The following is a 10,837-nucleotide window of genomic DNA, read 5'->3' as shown; positions in this document are numbered from 1 at the left end:
ATCACATGCTGTTGTTAGGCTTGAAGACCTAATATTCTCTATCTCTAATTTGTATGGGACAGATCCTTCAGTCCTAACTCAGGTCCACGTCCTGATTATCTTACTCCTGCAAATAGTCCAAGTATCTTCAAATGGGAATAACTGCATGGGTAAAGTAAGCAAGATTTGGCCTTCAGTCCATACGCAGCTAAAACTCCGACTTGTAGTCTAAGGAGGTTTTGCCTAAGTAAGGACTGCAGGATTTGACTCGATACTTTGATTGTGTTCAACTCATACTTATTTTAACAGTAGAAAACAAAATTCCACTATGATTTATATTACCGTATTGTATATGTCAATTGTTTGAGTTCCCCTATGTTCTTTTGGTATTATCTCAGGATAGTGATGAATACAGAATCTTGATTCAGACTTGTCCGTCTTTTAGACGGTTTTAGTGCTTTATTGCTCTTTTTCAAGAATAGGGCTAGGGTTTATCGGGAAAGCTTTTGAGAGCCATCATTCTCGTTTTAACATCTGAAAACACATGGGGTCTCTTTGTCTCATTTCTCCCCAGCGTGCATTGGCCCTAGCTGCAGAGAATGTAAAGCAGCCTCTTATGATATTGGAAAGATCATTAGGAAAGAGAGTGTGTTCTGATTGTTCTGTCCATCTTCATTGGATCAGAACATATGCTGCAGAGTGTCTAGCAGCACTGAATGCAACCAATTTCTGGTTACTGTAGAGTTTGGCACAACTCACAGGATCAGTGACAAACGTGATGTAATAATTATACAGTGAGCACAACAAAATTAATAGGTGCATTGACAGTGTTATGGTGAGAGATGTACACCAAGCACCACAACATTTCTAACAAGCCCCAAAACCGCAAAGCCAGGTAGAGCACAGTATGCCACAATGCATTGACACAAACATTGCCAGTGAGTATGCTCAGTACTGGTGCAAGGAGCCAAGTGTGCACATTCATGAGTGATATACTAAGTGTGGTGGTTTTATGTCAATGTAACATGCTTTGGCCAAAGTTTGTGGTGCAAACATGGCCTCGATAAGGCATTTAACCTACAAGATAAAAAAAATCCTACTGCCATTCCTGCAAATGTAGTTTGATCTCAGTAAATCAAGTTGGGTTCCTTCTTTCTAGTGCATCACCAGTAATAAAGGTTCTGCAGGCCAAATTAGGTCTTCATCATGCTGTCAATGGCACCAGTACAAACTGGTGCCTTCCGTGTCAGGTTACCTGTTTGTAAGCAGAGTCAGGATGAGCTCTACCCTGACATCTGGTGGAAAGAATTTCAGAGAGTGTATTTGCATAGGCACGCCTACCCCATCCCATGCTGCGGAGCGGTGGGACTGCTTTGTGACAGAAATGACTCAACCTCAGTTGAGTGGTACTTGCTAGACAAGGGACATGGGTTCCAAAACCCAGTGAATTGAGAGAGGCTGGGGACAGGTATCTGGGCCTGGTGATGCAGTCTCCTTGTGGAGCTAGAAGCACCAGTTCTACCCCCTCCTCTCTCCACTGTGGAATGTCAGAGTTGATTTTTTTATTCCCTCAAGAATCTAAATATAGGTTACGGAGCTGAACTCACTTTGGGCTAATGGTGCACTAGCACTGGGGCTCCCCTACTAAGAGCTGAGATCACTAAGAGTTGAAATCACTAGAGAGCTGAAATTACTGAGCTGAGAGCACTGAGTACTGTGCTAACTAGTGAGGGAGCCTGAAGCTATACTGTGGAACAGAGCAGCTGGCGGAGTGGAGCAGTTGTGGGGACGGCTGGAGCAGAACACGGGACAGCTGGTGGCAGCAGAGCAGCTGGCAGAGCGGAGTAGCTGTGGGACGGGTGGAGTGGCCCACAGAGCGAGCGGAGCCGAGCAGTTTGCAGGGAGAACTGGAGCAGCTCATGGAGCAGAGTAGCTGGTGGAGCGGAGCAGTTTCTGAGGACGGCTGGAGGAGCAGAGTGGAGCGGCTGGTAAAGTGGAGCAGTTCGTGGAGAAGGCGGAAGCAGAACCCACGGAGAGGCAGGGAAGTTGGCCCTGGACCACGTAAGGTGCCCCTTTCTACCCAGGCTGGGGGGAGGGACCTCTACAGATAAACTCTCGAACTCTGGGGTGGCATTGACCAGAGACTTTTGGGTTGTTGGACTTTGGGGTGATTGGACTTACAACCCTAAGGGGAAAAAGGACAGTGCCAAACGTACTTGGAGGTGGGTTTTTGTTTATGGTTTGTGTTATAACCCTGTTTGTGGTGTTTCTCCAATGGGATGCCGCATTGATTCCTTCCTTTATTAAAAAGATTTTGCTACACTTAGACTCCGTGCTTGCGAGAGGGGAAGTATTGCCTCCTAGAGGCGCCCAGGGGGGTGTGGTATGTGAGTGTCCCAGGTCACTGGGTGGGGGCTCAAGCCGGTTATGCATTGTGTTACTGAAACGGAACCCCTGGATACTGAACCGGGCCCTTGTTGCTGCCAACTCAGAGGGGCAGAAGGGTTACATGTTGGCGATGCATAAGAAGGAATACAATCCAGTTCCCACTTTTAGCTGTGTTAGCTCTGTGGGACTAACAAGTAAACATTATCTTTTGTCACTGAGGTCAGCAGGTATGACTTAATACACACTGGGTAGGGGGGTGATCTGTCAGGTAAGATGATAGCATTTTTACACAGTCATTTTTCAGGGTAGAGCTGAATTGAATGGGGATTACTAGCCCAAATTATTCGGACATTCCCTGCTATGGTTCTTCTATTTCATTCTTGCAGGATATTTCAGTAAAGTTATTAGCTTCATTTCTTTACCAACTCCATCCCTCACCCCCCACCTCATATCCATCTATATTTGTCCTTCTCTAGCATCCCTTTCAGTCAGTGCCAGCGTTAGGCATAAACAGGCTAAACAATTGCTTAGGGCCCTGACCAGTTCCGGAGGCCCCCCCTTTCTTATTATGTGTTGTGTATGAAAGGGGCCAAAATATTTTTGCATAGGGCCCCCAAAGGGAAGCACCGCCTCTGCTTTCAGTCTAACACTAAGGCACAGAATCAGTTCTGTAACAACTGTCATTGTGTTTTTTTGCTAGAAAAAATGGAGCCCATGACTTTCAAAACAACTATGGATATGTTGAGAATAACACTTCTGTATTTCATCCAGTCCTTCACTTTTGGAGTTTACTATCCCAATTCCGTGCAAAGATGTTTATGTGCTGTGGAAGGGTAGCAAGTTCCTCATGGGGAAGGCCTAGTTCCTGTCATCACAGGGAACTGATAGCAATTTTTACAGTCTCCTGTCTGCAAAATGCTACAAAACTGCAGAGCTGTATGAGCTATGGGCCAGAATGGAGAAGACAAGTGCTGGGGCATTCTTGGCAGGGTAATTCAGAGATAAGCAGAGAGCAAGGCTGGGTGCTGCAAAGAGAAGTAGGAAGGAGAAGAGAGTTGGAAGAGGCCACATGACTGGGTGAGGGCAGGCAGACAGAATGAGGGGAAGAGTCGGAAAAGGGTAGTTAGAGGGAGAAGGTGGAAGGGGAAATAGATTAAAGGGAAGTAAGGTGAAATAAAAAGAAGCCATGGAAAGAGAGAGAGAATGCATTATATGAAAGAGAGGGACAAGTGGGAATAAGAGAGAGAGAAAAAAGTGAATAGCAGATACTGAAAGACTGAGGAAGAGACACAGGGATGTAATTTTCAAAAAAGCTGAGTGAGGGAAGTGAAAAAAATAAATTAAGAGAAAAATGAACAGAGATTGGCAAGTTAAAATGTTAACATTTTAAAGCCAAAATGTGACAAAGTACACCAATTATTTTAGTCTGCAAGTGTGTATATGTACAAACACAATTACACATTCACGTGTGTGCAATTTTCTGAGTGAAATCAAAAAGCAAAACAAGTTAAATTGCTATTTATTAGGGCTGCCAAGCTATTAAAAAATTCATCATGATTAATTGCACAATTAAAAAAATTAATCACAATCGCGCTGTTAAACGATAATAGAATACTATTTCTATAAATATTTTTGGATGTTTTCCACATTTTCAAATATATTGATTTCAATTAAAACACAGAATACAAAACGTACGTGCTCCGTTTCTATTTATTTGTATTATAAATATTTGCACTGTAAAAATAAAAGAAATAGCATTTTTCAATTTACTTAATATAAGTACTGTAGTGCAATCTCTTTATCATGAAAGTTGCACTTACATATGTAGAATTATGAACAAAAAATTACCTTCACAAATAAAACAATGTCAAACTTTAGAGCCTACAAGTCCACTCAGTCTTCCTCCTTGTTCAGCCAATCACTCAGAGAAACAAGTTTGGTTACATTTGCAGGAGATATAATGCTGCCTGTTTCTTGTTTACAGTGTCACCTGAAAGTGAGAACAGGCATTTTCATGGCATACTTGTAGCTTTCTCCAATTTGTCCATATTTTTCCTGGAATGTGGTGTGCAGAACTGGACACAATACTCCAGTTGAGGCCTAATCAGAGTGGAGTAGAGCGGAAGAATTACTTCTCGGGTCTTGCTTACAACATTCCTGCTAATACATCCCAGAATTATATTTGCTTTTTTTGCAACAGTGTTACACTGTTAATTCATATTTAGCTTGTGATCCACTATAATCCCCAGATCCATTTCTGCAGTTCTCCTTCCTAGGCAATCATTTCCCATTTTGCATGTGTACAACTGATTGTTCCTTCCTAAGTATAGTACTTGGTATTTGTCCTTATTGAATTTCATCCTATTTACTTCAGATCATTTATCCAGTTTGTCCAGATCATTTTGAACTATAATCCTATCCTCCAAAGCACTTGCAACCCCTTCCAGCTTGTTATCATCCGCAAACTTTATAAGTGTACTCTCTATGCCATTATCTAAATCATTGGTGAAGATATTGAACAGAACTGGACCCAGAACTGATCCCTGCGGGACCCCACTCATTATGCCCTTCCAGCATGACTGTGAACCACTGATAACTACTCTCTAGGAATGGTTTTCCAACTAGTTATGCACCGACCTTATAGTAGCTCCATCTAGGGCCACATCTTCACTACTCACCGTATCGGCAGGTAGCAATCGATTGCTCGGGGATCGATATATTGCGTCTAGATGAGACACAATATATCGATCCCCGAACGCGCTTATATCAATTCCAGAACTCCACCAACCTCAATGGAGTTGCGGAGTCGACATGGGGAGCCGCGGACATCGATCCCGCGCCGTGAGGACGGTGAGTAATTCGATCTTAGATACTTCGACTTCAGCTACGTTATTCACGTAGCTGAAGTTGCGTATCTGAGATCGATTTTCCCCCGTAGTGTAGACCAGCCCTAGGTTGCATTTCCCTAGTTTGTTTGAGAAACGGTCATGCAAGATAGTATCAAAAGCTTTACTAAAGTCAAGAGATACATGTCTACTGCTTCCCTCCTATTCACAAGGCGTGTTACCCTGTCAAAGAAAGCTATCAGGTTGGTTTGACATGATTTGTTCTTGACAAATCCATGCTGTTAATTATCGCCTTATTAGCTTCTAGATGTTTGCAAATTGATCACTTAATTATTTGCTCCATTATCTTTCCAGGTACAGAAGTTAACCCAACTGGTCTGTAATTCCCCAGATTGTCCTTATTTCCCTTTTTATAGGTTTTTTTTAGTCTTTAGCCACTTGAGCCACTGAGGTCACATTTTCATCCTTCCCCCCCCCCCCCATAGTCATGAGAGTTTGAAACTTACTATTAAAAAAATGAAATCTGAGAGTCTGAAACTTACTATTAATGAAATCTGAGATTCTTACATAATCACTTGTCTCTAGGAGTTTAGGCTTTAAAAGAGATACCAGTTTTCATGAGCCTTGTGATAAAATCAAGAGTCTTGACATCGCTATAAAATTGTTTGTGAACCACTAGAATAACTCATGCCCTTTTGAAAATATTCGTGCATTCAGCATAAAACTCTATTTGAGATACAGCGTGATCCAGCAAGATTACATTTTTTTTCCATTACAGCCAAAATAAGCACTTCTGTATTTCACAGCCACTATTTTACCTTAGCTGTGTAAATAGAGTGCCAAGAGGCTAGTTGTCTAACAAAAAAAGATACACCACAGCTGTTCTTTTTCGCTTAATAGTAGGCAGAGACTCCTCTAAACTGGCCTACTTCCACCTAGCTGTACCTAAGGGGGGCTCATATTGTATCAGTCATATTTAACCAGAACTCCCTATTGCAACCAGTGCAAGGATCTGCATAATAGCAGATGGAAGAATATGTCATATTAAGTCTAAGTCCTATTGACTTGCAATGAGATTTAGGTGCCTAAGTGCCCACATAACTTTTGAAAATGGGACTGAGGCACCTAAATTGCTAGTTGCTTTTGAAAATTTTATCCATTGACTTCAATGGGAGCAGCAGCAGGCTCTCACTGAATAAGGTACTGATTCAATTCCCACTGAACTCATAGAGACACCCCTCTCCCCTTCACCCTGTTAAGACTGGGGATGAGAAAGCAGGCTGGAAGCTCCGTACCTTCAGATAGCCAACAGGAACTCCTGCACTGGGGGCCAGATTCACTTTACTCTGTGAATTTGGGATAGTTGGCAAAACTGTAGTTGCCACACACATATCAGGGGTAGGCAAGGGGAGTTTGAAAATCAACAAACACACCAAAACCACAACATCATCTTTACTAAAACCAACCACTTAATGAGTTGTAGACCAATCTCATGAGTTACTGGATTCTGACTCAATATTTGAACTTTTAAAGTTGGTAATACTGTATAAGGAAGCTGCTTTTATAGCCAACCCCCTCCTCCTCTGGTCGTGCTAGTACACTGGACTCTGCTCACTGGGTCCCAGGGAGATTGGCTGGGTGGAAGCTCACAGCCCCAGTTTGACCCTCAGCACTGAGGGGTGAGAGGAGTTCCAGCCCATTCTGGCACTAGAACTCTAGTCCGAGACCTTAAAGGGAGCAGCCTGGGTTTTTGTACCAAACTACTGCCACAACACTACTTCCTCCTGCTCATCATCTACATCCCCTGTCCCACAGGTTTGTCTAGTTCCAGAAAAAATCTGTAACAGGATCATACTGTCTCCAAAGACTTCCCCCACCAACCTTAAATGGCTAGTATGCCCTCTTACAAAAATGAACAGGGCATGAACCCTGGGAAAAGGGAAAGATTGCTAAAGGACATAGTGAGAAACAAAGCCCCAGATCTGTCAGGTCAAGGTGGAATTGAGGGAGAGGATGAGAAGTTCCAACTCAATGCAGCATGCAAAAGGAAGCCAATGCAGGGATTCTGAGTTGGAATGGCCTTATCTGATTGACAGGCACAGAAGAGTGGTGGTGTATTGGGCAGATAGGTGGGGGACAATGTCAGTGCTGAGAGGTTAGACATGAAAAGGCACCGTCCGAGGTGCTGTGTTAATTAATGATCTTGAAAGAGGGATGTAGGTAGCAACATTTGCAGATGATACAAAGTTATTTATTTTAGAACTAGAGAGGACTGGGCGGAGCTTCAGAGACACCTAAGCAAGGAAGAATAGATGAGAGATGAATGGGCTACATGATGGCTAACGAAGCTCAGTGTTGTTAAATACAAAGTAACGAATATTGGAGGGAAAATAATTAGCTACTCCTACGCTTTACAAGGTTCTCAGTTGACTATCAACTCAGGTAAGGGACCTGGGTGTCACTGTAGACGGTCAATGAAAATCTCTGCTTAATGGAGAGCTGTGGTAAAAACAAAACAAATAAAAACACACTGAACAAGATGTTGAGATGCATCGGGAATTGGATGCAGAATACCAAAAATATTATAATATCATAATCTAAATGCCCTGAGGTGACCTCATCTAGAATACCGTCAATAGAACTGACCAGCCCTGGGTTTGAGAATGGGGACATTGGACTCTCTGTTTGTGTACCTATGCAAAGCCTCAGTACAATAAGGTTCCAGTTTTGTCCCATAACTAGTACTAATAAGTAGCATGCTGCATTCATAGCACATGAAACGACATGGTGTTCTGAGCATAGGGCTGGGCATTCTGCATTCTAATCCCAGCTCTAGCACTATGTGGCTTTGAATGAGTCCCTTAACTTCTCTGCTTCATGTTCCCTATGTGGAATATGGGGATAGTAATACTTATATACATCATAGGAAGACCGTGAGGATTAATTCATGTCTGTAAAACACTTTAAAAATGAAAAACACTATATAAATGCTAAGCAAAATCAGGTATTATATACAGTGCAGCAGCCACTTCTTCTTTGCATCTCCACTACTGGAGATTTGCAACTAATTTTAGCCCATGCTGCATGATTCTCTGCTCATTTCTTTTTGGCTATAGCCAAGATACCACATTATCCATCCATGATCTTCTTTTTCTGTTTCGTTTTCTTCTGTCATTAACTTTCCCTTCCAGTGCTTGTAAATATGCATTGATTGATGAACATCACAAAATGTGCCCTGCAAATTGAATCTTTCTTTTTCATAAAATCTCTGAGTGTTTGCTGAGTTCCAGTCATTTCTAATTCTTTTTTTTTTTTTTTGATGATTACACAACCACATTAGGGACCAGCAGAAATCTGTTGCTTATAAGAGGTAATCTACTCATAACAGTTGAGCAGAATTCATAGAATCATAGAACTGGAAGGGACCTCAAGAGCTCATCTAGTCCAGTCCCCTGCACTCATGGCAGGGTTAAGTATTATCTAGACGATTGCTGACAGGGGTTTGTCAAACCTGCTCTTAAAAATCTCCAGTGATAGAGATTCCACAACTTCTCCTAGCAATTTATTTCAGTGCTTAACCACCCTGACAGCTAGGAAGTTTTTCCTAATGTCCAACATAAACCTCCCTTGCTGCAATTTAAGCCCATTGCTTCTTGTCCTATCCTCAGAGGTTAAGAAGAACAATTTTTCTCCCTCTTCCTTGTAACAACCTTTTATGTACTTGAAAACTGTTATCATGTCCCCTCTCAGTCTTCTCTTCACCAGACTGAACAAACCCCATTTTTTTTCAGTCTTCCCTCATAGGTCATGTTTTCTTGACCTTTAATCATTTTTGTTGTTCTTCTCTGGACTTTCTCCAATTTGTCCACATCTTTCCTGAAATGTGACGCCTAGAACTGGACACAATAATCCTGTTGAGTCCTAATCAGCGTGGAGTAGAGCGGAAGAATTACTTCTCATGTCTTGCTTACAATACGCCTGCTAATACATCCCAGAGTGATGTTTGCTTTTTTTTTGCAACTATGTTACACTGTTGACTCATATGTAGCTTATGGTCCACTATGACCCCTAGATCCCTTTCCGCAGTGCTCCTTCCTAGGCAATCATTTCCCATGAATTGGGGTGATCTGCTAAAACAGGAGGTTGCCTACTGTGGAGAGAATGCCTGTGCAAGTTTCACTGTAATACCACACTGTTATATGAAAATATCCACCCCCAGATTGCTGTATTTGTATCAGTGATGGGATCTTAAGCAAGGGGTTATAGTGTTCCAAAGCACCCTACATCTTCATGTGTAGAGTGGTCCAGTTAGTCAGTCTGTCCGATGAATGGTGCTTCATTTGTTTTTGATTAAGGGTGTTTTTTCCTCCCCAGCAGTAACCTTACTGAACGTAAAACTGTAAGAAAAACTGCTCAAAAGAATCAAAAGAGAAAGGGTGAAATCCCACCCCCATGGACATTAATGGAAGTTTTTCCATTGACTTCCATGGGGCTAGGATTTCACCCCAAGTTCCCATAGTACTGAGGAGTCATTTTTACATACCAAGAGCCTGATTTTCAGTTACTTTAAGGCCCCTATGCAGCATTCTGACAGTGTAGAGGTGGATTAAAGTAAGTGTAAATTATATTCACACCCACTTTAAAGCACTGTTTACATTGAGCCTTAGTATGACTGTGACCTGAAACTGTAATTGTTCAATTTAGAAAGAGAAGAGGCATAAATAGTGTATGTATATGTGTATGTGTGTGTGTGTGTGTGTGTGTATAGATAGATAGGAGAGGAGAGAGAGAGAGAGAGATGCTTTTAAGAGACATAAAGAGGAAGTGGCAAGAACTCTACATTTCAATGTGACCTGCTCTATGTGAGTAATCAGGTGATTGGGGGGAGGATTGCCCAAAGTAAGTAATATTTCCTTATAAAGACAAAATCTATCTCACTGTCACATGACGTTTGATCACTCTAGTCATTTCCTTCATTGAGGTCACATACTGAAGGTTGACAAGTTGCACTTCAGATCAGAAAGGAGGGTTTTCCTAGGCACACTCCAACCTGCTTCTACTTATTTTTTTACAGCTTTCCAACCAGGTAATTTTACAAAAAATCTTTTATTTCAGTTTGAGTTGGATCTCACACTGCCTGGTAGTTCGGACCACAGCATTAGATTTCTGTTATGCTTACAGCACCTGTTATTTTTCTGTGCACCCATCCTCAATGTGCACTCTAGCAGTTTAACTGCACAGGAAACCTGTGGTCACCATGAGCAAGAGCATGGGATCAGTAACAGCATGAATCATTTTCCAGTCTAGTGCAAATTATTTCTATAAATCTTTGGGAGTATATGTAGTGTGTTATTCTGGTATATTGCCATTTGTTTGATTTGTATTGGAGTTATCGGCTGTATTTGATCCATTTGAAAATGTTGGGAGAATATGAGTGGATTGATGTGGTGGTGTAGTTTAATTTTAGTTCCAGTGGTCTGAAAAAGGCTGATATTTTCTAGATGATTTACTTTTTCTGTTATGGCTTAAAATTGTTGCTTTTAGGAAGACTTACAAGCTAACCTAATTTCACTGTGCTGTCCCTTCCCCGATAATGGGAGCCATATTGGGTTATCAATTTTAAG

At 41.8% G+C, this 10,837-nt stretch overlaps 1 protein-coding gene across 1 annotated transcript in view; it reads left to right on the top strand.

Moving 5' to 3' along the window:
- Positions 1 to 10,157: 10,157 nt before the first annotated feature.
- Positions 10,158 to 10,837, top strand: part of LCP1 (lymphocyte cytosolic protein 1) — a 43,568-nt gene continuing 42,888 nt past the window's right edge. The window contains 1 exon segment of the mRNA XM_050948530.1: positions 10,158 to 10,299. Within this exon segment, the coding sequence (XP_050804487.1) occupies positions 10,158 to 10,299 (142 nt within the window).

This window comes from Gopherus flavomarginatus, chromosome 1 (assembly GCF_025201925.1).
Source record: "Gopherus flavomarginatus isolate rGopFla2 chromosome 1, rGopFla2.mat.asm, whole genome shotgun sequence".
NCBI lineage: Eukaryota > Metazoa > Chordata > Testudines > Testudinidae > Gopherus > Gopherus flavomarginatus.
Note: the sequence above shows the minus strand (reverse complement) of the source record. Positions and strands in the feature narration are given on the sequence as shown.